We start from the raw sequence: 17,886 nt of genomic DNA on the forward strand, positions 1-17,886 counted from the left end.
AGAGTTACCCTACAGTGGATAAAGAAACACAGTGGATCTCTCGGCAATGATGCTGCCGTTGAAATGATGTTCCTCTATTTTTTTTTAAATTTCTACTCTAACAAATGTTCAGTTTGGCTCTCAAATTGTTACATTTCAATGGACTAATGCTTTTGCATACTTTAAATACAACTAATATCCATACAACTAAGGGTATGTTCCGATATACACTGCGACCACTGTACAGAGTACCGTCAATTTAGTATACTGTGAAACCGTTTCTCTATAGCCAGCTATACTGGTTACAATTTAAAACGGAACGCAGTCCAGTATACTAGTCAGCTTCGTTTTTCGACACAGTTTTCAAATGAGTGCATCAAAGTTTTTCAATTCAACAAGAAAAACTATTATTGGAGTATTATCGCATTAAAAAAATCTACATTAATATTAACTGTCAATTGAATTAAAACTACAAAGAAAGTAAGTTAGAATTTTAAATATTTGTTATTAAACTGTAAGTTATATCAGCCGTTAGGCATTCAAGTGGTTTTGATTGATCACGTGATCAAAGCACTGCGAGTACCTTACCTCGAAAACGCCAGTGCTCGCAGTAGAAGTATAGCGGGGATTTGTGACGTCATATATTTCCTAGGACGCTGCGGCTGTATACTGCAGTCCATAGCGGAACAAATTTTTGAACAGTGGGAGCACTATACAGTACTCGCAGTGTATATCGGAACATACCCTAAGATCGTACAGAAAATGTACGTTTTTTTGTACCTGGCAACATTTCGTAATGAAACGAAAATATATTCGTTTTTATTTGTTTTAAATAAATAAATTAAAAAAACGAATATATACTCCACCGGCCAGTATTATGTTCGGGGAATTCCCCAACAACCTAACGTATCTATAACCAAAAGAGGAGAGCTTTTATTTGGCAGCCACTTATTTTAGAATTTAGATAAAAACTTTCCACTTTGATTATGCGTTTTTTTCATCTGGCAGCCCAGGCCCAAGATCTGTGGTGTTAGTTCTAGTCTTTGGTTAGTTAATAGTTTATTATTATTTCTTTTTTACCATCTACTTGCCATCATTGTTAATCATCTTGTTTATTTCTATTTTTATTCATAATAAAGTGATTTCTAAATACAATTTGTCTTATTAAAAGTTTTACTATGAGACAACTATCAAATTATATTGGTATAAAATATACTTCATGTAGGTTTACAATATAATATATCACCCAAGTATATTGTAAGTTAGGTATCTTAATAAAATATGATCGTAACATTAATATTATAATGCAGGAATAAATTTGGCGCAGACCGGCAACTAAGTAGGTCGCTATCCTGGGTTCTTCGCCACGGAGCCGTGAAAGAGGGGCTTGTTATAAGGTTGGTAAACAATGATAACTGCACTATGCATGTGGCATTTTTACTTATCAACAGTACCTTCATTCGAGACTGGATACAATACAATATAATTTACGAATAAAATGCTTGAAAGTAGTTACTATATAAACCTCTTACATGTTTTGCTTTTGTAAAGGAAATATGTAAAATTTAAATTTCTGATTTACGGATTTATTACTGATATAGTTAAACATGTAAATTTTTATGTTATATTGCATGGTTGTTTTATGTTTGCAATGTGCAATACATTTATTCACATTAAAATTAATGTTAATATATTTTATAGTGGTAATTATTTTATTTGCTAAAAAAACATTAAATTAAAGTATTGTTACGTTATTATGTCAATTTCATCAATCAATTTACTTATATATTTCTAAATGAAACTATAAAAATGAAATGGATTTGAGTATATTATTATTACATTCAAATTATTTGCTAATCATAATCACATTAACTGTAATTTATTTATTTTTTAATCTATTTTGCATGCACACTGTAAATGAAATTGTAATACTTATGGAATGCAAGAAATAAAAGGCTTTTTATTTATTTATTTTAATTATTTTATAGCGATGAAGGGTATATATCAGTAATATCAATTTTGCATCATAAATATTTTCAAAAATATAAGTTGGTGGATATAGAGAGAGTTGTAAACAATAATGAAAAACAAAGGTTTACCCTAAGGCTGAATCCATCTACTAAACTTGTGGAGATAAAAGCTAATCAAGGCCATTCCCTTGATATTGTTTCGAATGCTGGTTTGACTCCAATATTAGAGGTAGGATAATTTTATTATTAAAGTGTTAGACATAGTTTCATCTTAAATTTACCGGTGTTGTATAATTGATATATTATGTTAAGTAATTTTAAACCTCTTGGGTCCTGTTAAACATAAATAATTTTCAGCCTAAATACTCAATTGTCGTTCATGGTACATATTTACTAAATTGGGAGTCCATAAAAGCCCATGGCTTAAGCCGTATGAAAAGAAAGCATATTCATTTTGCAAAGGGTACATTAGGAGATCCCAGTGTCAAGAGTGGAATGCGAAAAGATGTTCAGGTGTTGATTTACATTGATTTAGAAAAGGCACTCAAAGATCTTAAGTTTTACGAGTCAGAGAATGGTGTAATTTTGACAGAGGGGGATATTCAAGGATTTCTAAATCCGAAATATTTTTTGAAAGTTGTTAAAGTAACAAATGGTCTAATAGGTGAGTGTCCTTTGTAATATATCACTAAATGCCGCTTAATGAAAAATCACAGACCAAACTCATATATGATGTGGCTCCATAAAAAAAACCGTTGTTTGTATCTAAATGAAGTCATTAGTGACAACGGATAGTTAATAAACTTTCATCTAATTATTTGTAAACATTAAGAGTTAGATAACCTTTTTTGTAGTGAATAAAGATATCACATTGAAACCTTAATCATTGTAACATCCCTTTTATTTTAATTTTAGATAGTTCATTATCAAATTATTAAATTAGCATAATATATTCTGTTCTGTTGTAAAAAGCATATAATGAATACCTTACCTATCCTACACACAGCAACACCTTATTGCGAATTAAAAGATTTGGCACACTCTGTGATGCTTGACTGGAACATACATATCTTGTTGCAAACAGTATGGCACACTAGCAGGCTTTCAGTAGATAAAGAGCTCTTAACAAAGCGGTCAAGGATCTTAAACTTGTCATAAAAAATGCAAGGGACAAAACTATGGAATGTTATCTACATTCCTTAACTGCAACAAATGCTACTAACTACTTTCTATGGCGAGATTGTAGGAACTATAATAGGCCTATAGATCCCAAACCGCCGTTACGGTTGCAGAATAACACTTGGGCAAGGACAAGACAAGAAAAAGATGATGCCCTGCTGTTCAATTAGCAAAAGTAATCACGCCTATTGAAGCTGACCCAGACACTGATGATTCCTTCATAGATTCGGTCCTAAGTCATGACTTCCAGCTCGATTTGCCGATAAGGCCTACAACTCCGAAATAAGGCGTGGCAACAATCTCAAAATTGGAGGACAAAAAGGCTCCCGGGTTTGATTTAATAGACAAAAAAAGTCTTGAAGGGACTTCCCGAAAAAGCCATAGTTTTTCTAAAGATCTTATTTAATGGCATAATAAGAACTGGACATTTTCCATCGCTGTGGAGAGTTTCACAAGTAATTATGATACCTAAAGTAGGGAAGCCAGTGAACAAACTTAGCTCATACAGGCCGATTAGTCTACTAACCGTAACGTCAAAACTTTTTCAGTCAGTCCTACTGCACAGAATATTGGAGGAGATTCATAAAAGAGCCATAATCCCGGACCACCAGTTTCGCCAGCAGTATGGCACTGTGGAACAAGTCCATAGAATCTGCTCTGTAATAAAAAAGGCACTAGAGAGAAAGGAGTACTGCTCCTCTGCCTTCCTAGACGTGCAGCAGGCGTTTGATAGAGTATGGCATTAAGGTCTCATGTATACAGTAAAAACTACTTCTACCCTGTACATTCTTCCCCATCATAAAATCTTATCTAACATAAAGAATATTTCAAGTAAGAGAAGGAGAGTGTATAACGCAATTTCACTCAATCGAAGCTGGTGTACCGCAGGGGTCTGTCCTGGGCCCAGTCTTATATACCATTTACACATGTGATTTACCACAAAGCGAATACGTTACATTAGCAACATTCGCAGACGATACCGTTGACTGGCAAGAAATTGAAACGTGGCTTTCAAAGTGGAGAATAAAAGCTAAGTAAGTGTGACAAAATCTGTTCATGTAACCTTCACTCTCCGTAGAGGAGACTGTCCGCCAGTAACTCTGTGCAATCAACAACCCCCGCAAGAAAACTGTGTAAAATACTTGGGAATACACCTTGATAGGAGACTCGTATGGAAACAACACATACAGAAGAAGAGAGAAGAAATCAACCTGAAATACCGAGAACTCTACTGGCTGCTTGGCAGAAATTCCAAGCTTTCAAACTCAAACTCAAACTCAAAATATCTTTATTCAAGTAGGTAACCAAGTACACTTTTGAATAGTCAAGTTAAATTAATCGTAAATTTACATTTACTACCAGTTCGCAAGTCAAGGGCGTAGAGCGGGTAAGAAGAACTGGCAAGAAACTTTCCGCCACTCTTTTTAATCGCCAAGTATTGTCATACAAATTGTTTGAACTGGAGCAATTCAATCCCAAGGATTAGGATCATTTAAGTAGTCCTCAAATTTATAAAAAGCTTTGTTGATTAATTTTCGTTTAACGAGGACTTTGAATTTATTTAGTGATAATTCTCTAATTGCGCTTGGGAGTTTGTTGTAAAAACGAATACAATTTCCATATAAGGAGTGATTTATCTTTTGGAGCCTGGTTGGTCGTATACTCAAATTAGTTCTATTTCGCGTATTATACTGGTGAAAGTCACCATTTGTTTTAAAATCGTTTATATTTTTTTGGACATACAACAAGGCTTCAAGAATATATTGACCAGATAGTGTCATAATATTTAATTCCTTAAACTTATTCCGTACCGACTCCCTCGGAGAAACACAACAAATACCCCGAACAGCCCGCTTCTGCAGCACAAATATGGATTGAACCTCTGCAGCAGCACCCCACAATAAAATGCCGTACGACATAACGCTATGAAAGTAGCTATGATACACAATTTTAGCCGTGTCCTCATCAGTAAACTGTCGGATTTTCTTTACTGCATATGCTGCAGAGCTCAGCCTATTCGAAAGAGTCTCTATGTGTGGGCCCCATTGGAGTTTACTATCTATTGTTATGCCTAGAAAAACAGTTTTGTCAACAAAGTTTAGTTCACTGTCCTTAATTTTCAGGTTACCAATATCTCGCTTTACGCTAGTAGTTGTAAATCTAATACATTTTGTTTTATTCTCATTAAGCAATAAGTTATTTACATTAAACCAGTTAACTATACGAGAGATAGAATTGTTTACATCGTCCAATAATACGTTATTCCTATTCACTTTAAATAGAAGTGAAGTGTCATCAGCAAACAATACCATCTCATGAACTTCGTTGACAAAGAATGGGAGGTCATTTATGTAAATCAGAAATAAGAAAGGCCCGAGAATCGATCCTTGGGGGACGCCCATTGATACCTGCGAACCCGGAGAGGTGACTCCATTGACATGAACTCTTTGGATCCTTCCCTTTAAATATGAATTCATCAGGCTGGAAGCTTTGCCATCAACGCCATAGTGTTGAAGCTTTCCAACGAGTATATCAGGATGAACACAGTCAAAGGCCTTTGACAGGTCACAAAAGACGCCGACTCCATCATATGATTCTTCCCAGGCGTTAAATATGTCCGAAATCAACTTCACACCGGCATCGATTGTGGAGCGACCCTTAGTGAAACCATACTGTTTATTATGTAAGAGTTTATTTTTATTAAAATGTAAAGAAAGCTGGTCTAGCATTATCTTTTCAAAAACTTTGCTCAACGCAGGGAGCACGGAAACAGGTCTGAAGTTTGACGGATCAGACTCACTACCTGCCTTGAACAACGGTGTAATCTTACTTAATTTCATTTCGTCCGGAAAGACTCCACAATCGATACAGCTGTTAAAAATTATAGACAATTCAGAGCTTATTACATTAATAACGGAATTTAAAATGACTGTTGACATACCCCATATATCTTTACTTTTTTTTAAATTAATAAGCTTAAAAGTTTTAACGATATCATTACAAGTTATATGTTTAAACTGAAATTTAATATTACATTCAGGTACACATTTTTCTAGCAATGAGATCGCAGCAGCAGGTGAAGAATCTAGGGACTTGGTCGTATTTAGTGGTACATTTGTAAAGAACTCTTCAAAAGAAGAAGCTACCTCTGGGTCAGATTTTATTAACTTCCCTTTAACTTTTAACATATAATCAGTTCGTTTGTCAGACGTTTTACCTGATTCTTCATTTATTATTTTCCAGGTAGCTTTTACTTTATCCATGCTATTTTTTATTTTTGAACTTAAATATTGAGACTTTGCAGTTTTGCAATCTTTTTTGAAATTATTTGAATACAACCTAACATATTCCCTAAATTCCACACTAGTGTTATATTGCATTTCGTCATAGATTTCATATAATTTTAACCTTTTCCTGTGTAACTCCTCATTTGCCCAGTCACAGAAACTTGTTTTCTCAGAGACCAATAAAGTCTTTTGAGTAAATACTTTCTTGAATTCATCAATAAATGATCCAAAAAAAGTATTGTATAAATTATTAGGGGATGAGTTGCCACACAGAAATGGCATTCTATAGACCAATGCTTCTCTAAATCTGTCCAAACGGTCATTTGTAATAGGAGTTATCACAATTTTCTTCTTTTTACATGTTTTTTGTTTCCTTAATTGGAATTCAAACCATTGACCAGTGTGATCAGATTTAAATCTATTGAAAATACAAACATTCAAAGGGGCTATGTCACTATATATGTTATCTATACAAGTTGCGGTGCTAGCTGTTATTCTTGTGGGTGAATGAAATTGATTTATTAAATTGTATGAACGAAAAAGACTAAGTATGCGTACACTTGAATTAGAATGACAAAGTAAATTGACATTAAAGTCCCCACACACAATTAGCCCTTTATTACACTTTACTAATTTACACAATATCTCCTCTAATACATTTTCAACATTATTATAGACAGCTGATGGAGGACAATATAGACATACAACAATGAATTGCTCCAGTTCCACACAGGAGATTTCAATAGTTAGTTCTACAGAGAGGCTGATAATATCCTTTCTTTCTTTGCATTTAAGTTTTTTACTTATTAGGATTAATGAGCCACCATGAATTGCATTTTCTCTGCAAAACACACTACCAACCCTGTGGTTACAAAAATTAAACAAAACTTCATATTTTTTTAGCCAGTGCTCTGTTATGCACAAAAAGTCTATTTTTTGACTATTCAAGAATAGTTCAATTTCTAATTCTTTATTTTTCATCCCCTGTATATTTTGATGAACCACAATAATTTTTTGGGAATGAATTTTTTCACATAATATACTTACCTTATTATTGCAAGAGTGGTGCTCTGTTTTCCTATTATCTAATTTAAATAAATATTATTTGGAATTTCTTCCAAGGTCTTATAATCTAATGCTTGCTCAATAGAAGCAAGAGATTCCAGATAATAAGCTACTCATCTACGAAATGCTCTTGAAACCAATTTGGATTCAACTATGGGGTTCGGCGTGTGACTCTAACATAAGTATCATACAGAGGGTTCAAAATTACATCTTGAAACAAATATCCAACTGTCCGTGGTTTATAATAGCATCGGAGATTCGTGAGCACCTCAAAATCAGGACTGTTAAAGAGGAGATCAAGACCTGGAGTATGAAATACAGAAAAAGGCTAGAAATGCATCCTAATAAGCTTGCGACGCAACTAACCACACCGGACTTAATAAATAGGCTTAAAAGGCGAGAAATCCTAAGTCTTGATAGACACGGTTGACAGAGAGGAGCAGTCTCGATGGAGATTTTGGTCTGAACGCCTAACAGCTCTCAACACATCTGCTCATAGTCTAGCTGACTGGTTGCAAGATAAAGGCTTATAAAAAAAAAAGTTTAATTATCTCTCAATAAAATAAAGGACATGATTCATTAGTCTTCTCGAAGTGCGCTCATGTGGCAGCCAAATATCTATTTATGCTCAGCTTATTTCAAATGGGTCAAAACTATTTCATCATTTATATTTGGTCAATTCCCAGTTCTTCAGTTATGTTGTAACAATATTCAGCAACAAATTTGTTATTTAAACAGGTGCTCAACTGTTGCCATAGAAAATGTCAGCGGAACAGCCCCAAGGATCTTCACCAAGACGTCGTGCACCTAATAAGCATGAACAGCCAGCACAGGGTAGTCTTAAAGGTCATCTAAAAGTACATGTTTCTGGTAAGTATTTAAGTTGTATTTAAGGTTAAGTTTGACATATTTTGTATTTGTCTAGTACAGGAAAAATTAAGTTTTAATTTTTTAAATTCAAACTGTGTTGACTCTTTATTTTTTATTTTATTTATTTATTTACACTTCGTTGCAAATGAAAGAACACAATACATAAAAATTATAAGGGATGCAACGGGCGGCCTTATCGCTAATAAGCGATCTCTTCCAGGCAACCCTAGTTAAGAGAAAAACTTAAAAAAAAATAAAAAAGAAACATGCGTGCGAGAAGTGTTATTTACAAGTTTAACATATTTTTATTAACAATTAAATATACAATAATGTTGCAATAATATTAAGTAATTACTAGTTGTTTAGTTTCGGTAGCCTTATTTGCTTTCATCTACAAATATTCAAGCAATCTGGAGTATCAATTTTGGAGCTAATCAAAGCCCATAGTATACTCAAACTCAAAATATCTTTATTCATATAGGTAAACAAGTACACTTATTACATAAAAAAAAAAGTTAAACTAATTGTAAATTTACATTTACTTGACTTCGCAAGTCAAGGGCGTAGAGCGGGCAAGAAGAACTGGCAAAAAAACTCTCCGCCACTCTTTTTAACCGCTAAGTTTTACTCAACAAATTGTTTGAATTGGAGCAAATCAATCCCAAGGATTAGGATCATTTAAGTATTTGTCAGGATCATTATAGTATATTCATCGTAGAACATAAAGAGTAAAAGGATGTTATTGTCATTTCAAGTTTTTTAACTTTCAGGGTTTCCTCCTTACACAAGAGTGGAAGACTTGAAATATGTATTTGCTACATATGGTCACGTCAAGGTTAAATTATTTAAGAAGTATGCCATTCTCACTTTGCCCGATGAAGATAGCGTTCTCGATGCAATTGCACACTCAAAGAAGATTTCCGTGTATGGCTCGTTTCTGACAATAAAGCTTGACAAGGGGGAACCCACCCCATCCAAAAAATTAGACAGATTTGTGCGAAGCAAGGAAAAGAGTGAGTATGCATAGTGATTGTTCGAAGGTCCTCTAGCTTAATTAATTGTCGCTAACTTATTTATTTAAATTTTTGATTATTGTTTTACCGGACACGTTGCGGACTTTGCTGTTGTGCATTTTAAGCGACTAATAATAATTACTTATTAAGAAGCTTAATGCGATAATAAGTAGGTTGGTTTTATTTAAATTACGAAATAATAAAAAACTATCAAAGTTATGACACTACATTCTCAACCATTCAATACGGTGAACGAAAATAAATAAATTCTTAGATGTCATAAAATGAGTGAATATATCGAACGTGTCGTACTCTTCCAGGTGTAATAATAGAGCCGGGGAAGATCGGGCTGAAGGGTGACTTCGAGCATCAGTTGGAGCAGGTGTTGGACGCCGTCAGACTCACGCGAGACGAGGTCGTCAACATCTCTGCGCTCTACGTGGACCTCGAGAACGCCCTGCGCACCGTTTGGCCAGGTGAGACAAATCTCTCTTTCTCTCGTTCGTGAGCTACGCGATGAGCACGAAGCGTGGGAAGTAACGGAGTCCTATCGCGCAGACTGCTGCGCCGTCCCGTTCGGGTCCATCACGACGGGGCTGGGCATCAAGAGCAGCGACGCGGACTGCTTCGTGCGGCTGCCGGCGCGGCTGCGAGGCGACGACGCCGCCCACGTCATGCGCACCAAGCGGCTGCTCCAGCTCTACCCCGACGTGTTCGCCGAGGTCTTCGCCATCCCCAACGCGCACACGCCCATCGTGAAGTTCTTCCACGTGCCCACGGAGACCACCTGCGACGTGTCCTTCAAGACCCCGCTGGGCTCGCAGAACAGCCGCCTGGTGGCCTTCCTGCTGCATTCGGACGCTCGTCTGCTGCCGCTCGCCGTCGTCATCAAGTACTGGGCCAAGGTGCACGAGCTGTCGGGCACCGGCAAGGTGACCAACTACGCGCTGACGATGCTCCTCGTCTTCTTCCTGCAGCTGCTGGGAATCCTTCCCTCCGTCGAGAGCCTGCAGCGGGGTCGCGAGGATCTAGTGGACGGCTGGAACACGGCTTTCGCGACCGACCCGCTGACGCCCTCGCCCGCCAGGGCCTCCGTCGAGGACCTCCTCGGAGGGTTCTTCAAGTTCTACGCCGCCTTCGACTTCAACAAGTTCGTCGTCTGCCCGTTCCTCGGCCGAGAGATCGAGAAGGCCGCCTTCGCGAATCTCGCCTCCCTGCCCGCCGCCTTCGACCGGTACAAGCGGAACGTCGAGAGCGGAGCGGCCCGCCCGATGAAGTTTTCGACCCCCGTTTGCATACAGGACCCCTTCCAGCTGTGTCACAACGTGGGCGGCTCCGTCGGCGGGAAGCTGGCCGACGAGCTGCCGCAGTATATCAAGTTCGCGGCGACGACCTTTCGGGAGTCCAGAGAGGAATTTCTCGAGACGATTCTGTTAAAGAAACCGAAGATCGCGGTGCCCGACAAGAACAAGATCAGAGCCGTCGTGCACTCCAGGGACTTGGACCGGGTGGTCGGCGACGAGTGGAAAGCTATCATCAAAAACGTGATACGTATCCTCTTCGAAGACATCTGCCGCTCGACGCTCGTCGTCCTGGAGACGGAGGAGAGACCCGGGACGACGAGACAGATAGAGCGCTACGCCGTCACTCTGACGAAAGCCGTCTGGGACAGGAAGAGATTGACCAAACTGTACAAACACGCGGGGGGCACTTTCCTAGAGAAACAGATGAACATTTCGCAGGAGATAATGGACACCCGCGAGGAGTGCGGCGTGCACTTGAAGATACGCCTGGTCGTCAGCTTCCCTCGAATTTCCCGAGCCACGTCGGTGTACATCGAGTACGTCGACGGCGACAAGGCCGATTTCCAACAGTTCGGAAAGATGTTCCGGCTCATGATCAAGGGTTGGTTCTTCGAGTTGGTGAAACCTTTTCTGCCGCCCGCCCCCGAGAACAAGCGTCCCGGAACGCAAAGAGAAGGTGTGGGAAACGATATCGACAGAAGTGACTCGATCGAATCTGACGATTTATCGGATAGGTTACGAGATAACTGTTCAGTGAGTGATGCTTCTAAATGACTAAATGATGTGTGAAGTAATTTTGAAAATTGAATTATTTTGAATTTTTTAATTGTTTGTAAAGCCCACTCTTATTAAAGTCTCCTGGACCTGTCGCGTGACATCGTGACGTGAAATTGTTGATATTTGAATTCTGTTGTGTCGGCGCTAGAGGTGTCTACTGACCTAAGTATTCCATTGTAATTATTTTGAAAAACTTTAAGCTGTGAGGCCCGTGAACTTGAAGATCAAAGACTTAGGGTTCAGTAGAGATCTCTTTCCGGTACTGTATGTAGAAAGCCGAAAACTAAATTTGTATCTTATTTGTCGACACGAACTGTCATTTTCATACAAATAAATCGACTTTCTACATAAGTAATAAATAATAATACATGTCTTAATTAAAATTGAACATTTGACATGATCATACTAGAGTAGAGAGTATATTATAGTTCTTTGACGACAATCTTTAAATTGATTCAAAATTTAAAGGTTTTGAAGAGTAATTAAAAACAAATTGTTGTAATGTGTAGTTTTATGACGAAGCTTAGAGTTCTTCGTCAGAATTAGAAATTGTCTATGAATTTCAATGTTTAAATTATCATCACTAAGCTTTTGACATGTCGGATACTGGAATTTTTAGAATAAGCTTGAATTAGAAGATATAAAAATTGTAAAATAGAAAGATAGCTGTGGCGACGAGTCGTGCGATCTCGTAAGTACATTTTAGTCTTTACTAGACGTTTGACCTAGGAATTTTTATTCATGGGAAAATTTATTCTTAATGTATGTTAATGGTTTATCGTAAATATTAAAATATTTTTTTTAATAATAATCTTTTATTAAAGGACCGGTCGTCTTAAAACCTATATGTAAGGTGAGTGCTTACAGATTAATAGAAATTATTCTATTGCTCAGAAGTTATTTCCTGCTCATGGAAAAGAACAAGAATTTTGCCAAATACAACTTAAACTCTTTATAACGAATTTCAATGGATCGAGCATTTTTCTTCGTTTTAGAGAATTTTCGTTATACGGGAAGAGAAAACCACCAAATTTAACCAATTACAATAATTTATATATATAATAGATAGGACAATGACAATGGTGCGTTTAGTAACTGAGACCAAAATTTCTCAATGTAGTAAGTGATGCAATCTAAGAAAAGTGACACGTGTTAATGCATAATTAACAATAACAAAGGCAAGACGGCTGTTTATGACCTCAGGTGTCTTAGAAATTTCGGCACCTCCAAAATTTAGTTTTGTAAGCTGATTATAAAAACAATTACACTTAAGTATGTTGTTGATGTCCAAATATGAAAATATTTCTGCGCAATGGTGGGTGGGTGGAGTAATATATGGGTTATGTGTTAAACCAAACAAATTTATCCCTTTTTCTTTATAGAGAGATTTCGTTATAACGAATGACGTTATAAAGAGTTGGTTGGTGTTCACGTAAAGGTCCTTGTTAATACTTTACGTTTTTAACAATTTTGATGCTATCCTGTAACACAATGTCCGTTTTTTTTAGAAACTTTGCTATACAGCCCTAAAAGGATGTCCACTAGCAAACAATATTGTGTTACGCAATCACGCCTAATCTACTGCACGGATTTAAATGAAATATTGTACAAAGATAATTTAGGGATGTTGCTTGAGGTTTATTGCTTCAGAATTACTTGGTCGATGTTAAAATAAAACTCCCTAATTACTTGTAGAGAAGAGGTGAAGATGGAATAGTGAATGATTATATTTACAAAACTGTGTACAATTATACTTAAAAATTATCCTACACTTACAACTAATATTGACATGTGGTGCCCAAATGCGGAGCGTTGGTTGGTTGCGCAGGTACCAGAGTAGGCGATAAAAACGCGGCGCGGCAAAAAGTTGGCCTTTTTCTGCACGCAGCCGTCGAAGCGTACGAACGTGTTCTTCCCAGAACACTTCGGTATCGTACCCTTACGATAACGCTAAAAACTGTCCTTTTCAGGACAAATTATCGTATCTCGACTAAACGTCTAACAACTGTCCTTTTCAGGACATATTCATGTTTCTCGACGAAAACGTTTGACAACTGTCCTTGTCAGGGCATATTACCGTGTCTTATGACACGATGAAACTGTTCTTTTCAGAACACACGACCGTATCTATTCTGATATGTTCTTCTCAGAACACATCACTGTTTCAATACGACAGTCGACACGTTAATCAATCACCTACAATAATCTCCACCCTTGCTCCTGTCCCCTCCGGCGACACTCCTTGCTTTATTCATATTGTGTACCCAATATCTTTTTCTTCGATATTTTCTATTTCGTCTTCATCAAGTGCTATGGCTATGATAGCCATTTTACGTATTGTATGTAAACCGGGACATAACCGTGCGCTACACTACACGGACGGCGAGCCGTAAGCGCGGCGTTGCCTAGCCGTAGCCGAGTTGACGTACAGCAGCTGATACGCTTTGGTTACGTGCATACGTTAGCTTGACGGCGATACGGTGACGATCCCTTTCCGAGTTGATATGTGTGATGTGACCTTCAAGCTTATTTTTTAGGCTTTTATATGCTTTCGATACAGAAATTAAAAATATAGAAGAAAACATAGAGAATAACGGAGTTATCTCCAAAGGAGAAACTGAAATAAGGGCATGTAAAAAACATGCCAATTTATGCGCGCCATGCCGGGGGGCGTAGCCTATCCGAACGGGCAGACACGTAAGGGCAGACGAGTGTGTAAATAGTTAAATGTTTCTACTTTGTTCATTTGTTTTGGATCGTGTACGTTAGGAAGATTTTTTTTATAATAAAGTTTTTCCAAACGTTTACTTGTGGAACGACGGATTTTTCTGGCGATTGTTATAGTTTATAAAAATAAAAATATAACTCTAAATAATATTTAATTCCAATTTATAATGTTATAGCTTATAATTTCTAAATTACATAACATAAAAAAACTTAAAAACATATGAACATAAAACCGCATTAGAACTAACTAGTATACATTTAGACAAAGATACCTGCGAATACACTTGCCTTAAGAAAAGGCGAAACCCTATTGCCATTGTCTAATAATTCAGACATAATTATTTTCTCTAATTATAATTTTTTGTAACTGTTGGAAATTAAAGATCGTTTTTGTAGCCCGTATGTTGCCGTTGTCTTGCTTCCCCACTAGATTTATTTCCATATGGACTCAAGAGTTTCGGAAGAAAGTAATCGTCAGATTCATGTTCATAAATTGACGCGGCATTCTTCATAAGCTGAACGATTAACTCCGCCGTTGTACGTTTCACAGTAACACCCGCGTTTCGCGCATGATTAAAAGGGTCCTGAATACAGAAAGAAGAATCTAAAACAAGACCCGGTAGATTATGTTCCCTAACATTTACCCAATAAATCTCGTAGACCGATAAAATATCCTGGACGTTGGCGAAACATTTTCTCCTTATTAAATCACCCGTATATAATGAAATTATATTATTTTCGAAATCTAAAGTCGAATAGAAACGAAAAAAATCACCTAATAAATTGTATACACTTTTCTGATTATCGTTCAGATTGACGACACGAGCAAATTCCGTATTCCAATAGTCGGTTTCTTCCATCTCGACATTTAGCTGCAGACACTCAATTGTTGGTAATATACGTTCTTTTTGTAAAAAGAATACTACCAGCAATATAAGACAGTAATTAGACATTAGACGTCTACCCGTGATTTTATTGATTTTAGCCCAATATTTGACTATAAACATCAGAGGTCGGATACGCTCATCACTGGATATCAAGTATTGGAGTAAAAGTGAATTTTTCAATGCCCCTCGACCAGAGAAAGTAACATCGCAGCATATTTTGGTTTTCCTGTGCTGAAAATTGACTTTAGGAATCTTTGTTTTAGTGAATACATTTATGTTAACAAATTTTTCATTTTTAAGAAGAGCTTTTTGAGTACGTAATACGAGTTGCACGGCATGCTCGCTGACATCCTGCGGTATATTCACGAAGCAGTCTATGTCGCTGTTTTTCAGGGCTAGACCGGTTAAACGCGATCCAAATTCCTCCATCTGAGATCCTGTTATCGGAAGGATTAAATGTTATTACTTTAGATAGATACCTAGAAAAATCAGAGTAAAAAATTTAAATCTCTACTTCAAAATATGAATTAATAATTTATGTAATTAAGTGGTAGCAGCTTTAGTACCTAGGAGTATAAACAACAATAAACTACAGGTACAGATAAATGTGAATTAGTGTTTGTTGGTTTTTGGAAAAGTTTAAGTGAAGTGCCGCAAAAAGGAGTTGCTACCACTATTGTGACTTTAATTATTAATTCATACCTATTAGGTTTTTACGAATCACTATTTCTTTATTCCTAAGACTTAAGATTATATATAACGCGCGCGTATTAGGGATCGGAATCTGCGCGTGGACAAATTAAACAATTTCGTACACTAGCGACGAATCGACTGAAAGGTCAAAAGGTAAACTGTAGGGCAGAGCCCGCACGGGTTCTTTTGCCTACTATAACGATATTTCCCTTCTTTCGCTCTATTCGCACATAACGGCATCATCTGTAGTAAAAAAAGTCAATGGGAACTATCCATTATATTTTTACAGGGTGCATACAATCTTTTGTAAAAACAATTAAACATTGTGACCAAAGCTTAACAGATTTGATTCAAATTTTGAGCACTAAAATAATTACCTACCATGGCAACGGGATTAACTACGCTACATATATTAGAGTATGATGTATAACGCAGATTTCATGAATTTGGATTCTAGGTTAATATATAATAAATAAATCAGTTCGAAATTATCACAAGATTACTTTGTCTACTTTAGGTATTGTTAAAATGATTTCTACAACTTCTATAAATGTCTTGTGACTTAAAGCTAGTTCATTGGTAAATGTAGCAGTATTTATGTAACTACATATTATTTACCTTCACATATGCTTGCAAGTACAGAATTCAAGTCGTACATGACTTTTTTCCGGTTTTTGCATTCTTCATCGGATATTTTTATATAATTTATTACTTCTTTCATCTGTGTATTAAAATCACCAGCAAAGCTGAGACAAGAAGGGTTGATGAGCTCTGAAACTCAAATATTCGTTAAGCGTAAAACTATTTAAAGACCCCTAGTGGTCTTAATAGTATTAGAATTTGTTTATATCTAGGACCTAAATATTTGACAAGAATATCTGTTCTACAAAAAAATTAAACAATCTTTTCTAATAGTGGACGTAAGCAGATATTACACTTTCCCAAGTAAATCGTAATAATCTAAATTGTAAAATAATTACTCACCCATTTATTTCTATTTTATATGAATTAAAACTCAACTACGAAGTTCGTAAGTCGTAACTTCGTATCACGCATATCGGCATTCGGCATATAGAAGATTCAAATTTCAAGATAATAATAATATGTCAACCAGTGATGCCAACTCCTACAGATTCTTCTCCCTAGGACCAACTTCAAATACCCTTAAATATCGATTAACATAAAGCTTTTGTTACACTCGGGTAGAAAAGTAATTTCAAATATGCAAGAGAAATACATTCAAGTAGTATTCAATTTCAATCTTGAAGTAAGTATTATAAGTTATAACTTTTTGATATCAGTCATACCCACGCTTGTAGTTTATATTTGGTTTAGTTTTTGCTTGCATTCTAAGCTTAATATGAATTGTAAGGATCAAATACGAAAATACACTGTTTTGTACTTATTTATTTATTTATTTTTCTAGAAATTAAAAAGTACCCTCAACAAAGATATCGGTTTAACAAAGGCGGCAAAAAATGTAGGTACATATTTTTCCAACAAACATAAAATATATATTTCTCCCATAAATATAGGTAAAACAAAAAAGCAAGCAAGCTTATGAGATCATTAAAATCATTTTGAATGAAATTGGACATACCCGTCCATAGACAATCACTTATTATCAAAGAGTATAACAATATAATCGCTGCTTATTATTTTGTTTTATAATATTTTTTGTTAGTTTTATATTATTTTTTTGTAGTAGTTGTAAATGTGGCCATGTTAATAAAAAAATAATTATGTATAGTTTTAGCTATAGAAAAAGCGGTAACGTCTATGTTAAGGCGTCTTGACTCAGCCTCCTTATATGCTTGATATTTCCATATTTATATGCATCTATTAAGTTATCCTCTCATTCATTCCGTTCAAAATTGTTTAATTTAAAACATAAACTTACTTGCTTTTTAATTTTGCAGATTAGTTGATGTGATATGATATTTATATTTTATAGGATATTGATATTTTTAGGTACTACTAATAATTATATAGCGATCACGACCGCTCTGTCAAGAGTGCAACGGATAGGAAGAAGAAGAAGAATAATTGTATATCACGATTATGCAGGTTCAAAATATTTTATTGAATTAGCTTAAATTTCTGAGAAAACTTGAAACTTTAACAAACCATAATTA

The 17,886-nt window shown here is 36.1% G+C and overlaps 2 protein-coding genes across 5 annotated transcripts; one reads left to right on the forward strand and one right to left on the reverse strand.

Annotated features, from left to right (window-relative positions):
- Positions 1–975: 975 nt before the first annotated feature.
- Positions 976–12,252, forward strand: LOC125060135 (speckle targeted PIP5K1A-regulated poly(A) polymerase-like). 4 transcript variants are annotated; one of them, XM_047664882.1, is made up of 6 exons: positions 976–1,025; positions 1,290–1,376; positions 8,219–8,350; positions 9,121–9,363; positions 9,684–9,839; positions 9,922–12,252. In XM_047664882.1, exons 3-6 carry the CDS (start codon positions 8,242–8,244, stop codon positions 11,439–11,441), a joined length of 2,028 nt encoding a protein of 675 aa, XP_047520838.1. In that variant the 5' UTR covers positions 976–1,025; positions 1,290–1,376; positions 8,219–8,241; the 3' UTR covers positions 11,442–12,252. The 4 variants fall into 4 exon arrangements, with proteins under 4 accessions (XP_047520838.1, XP_047520839.1, XP_047520841.1 ...); XM_047664883.1 differs by lacking the exon at positions 976–1,025 and adding an exon at positions 1,034–1,200; XM_047664885.1 differs by lacking the exons at positions 976–1,025; positions 1,290–1,376 and adding an exon at positions 2,044–2,178.
- A 2,054-nt stretch (positions 12,253–14,306) lies between these two features.
- LOC125060140 (terminal uridylyltransferase cid1-like) lies at positions 14,307–16,911 on the reverse strand. The gene is made up of 3 exons (XM_047664895.1): positions 16,736–16,911; positions 16,370–16,522; positions 14,307–15,495 (listed from the first exon to the last, which is right to left on the reverse strand). Exons 1-3 carry the CDS (start codon positions 16,737–16,739, stop codon positions 14,549–14,551), a joined length of 1,104 nt encoding a protein of 367 aa, XP_047520851.1. The 5' UTR covers positions 16,740–16,911; the 3' UTR covers positions 14,307–14,548.
- Positions 16,912–17,886: the final 975 nt, after the last annotated feature.

Source organism: Pieris napi, chromosome 21, assembly GCF_905475465.1.
Source record: "Pieris napi chromosome 21, ilPieNapi1.2, whole genome shotgun sequence".
In the NCBI taxonomy this organism is placed as follows: domain Eukaryota; kingdom Metazoa; phylum Arthropoda; class Insecta; order Lepidoptera; family Pieridae; genus Pieris; species Pieris napi.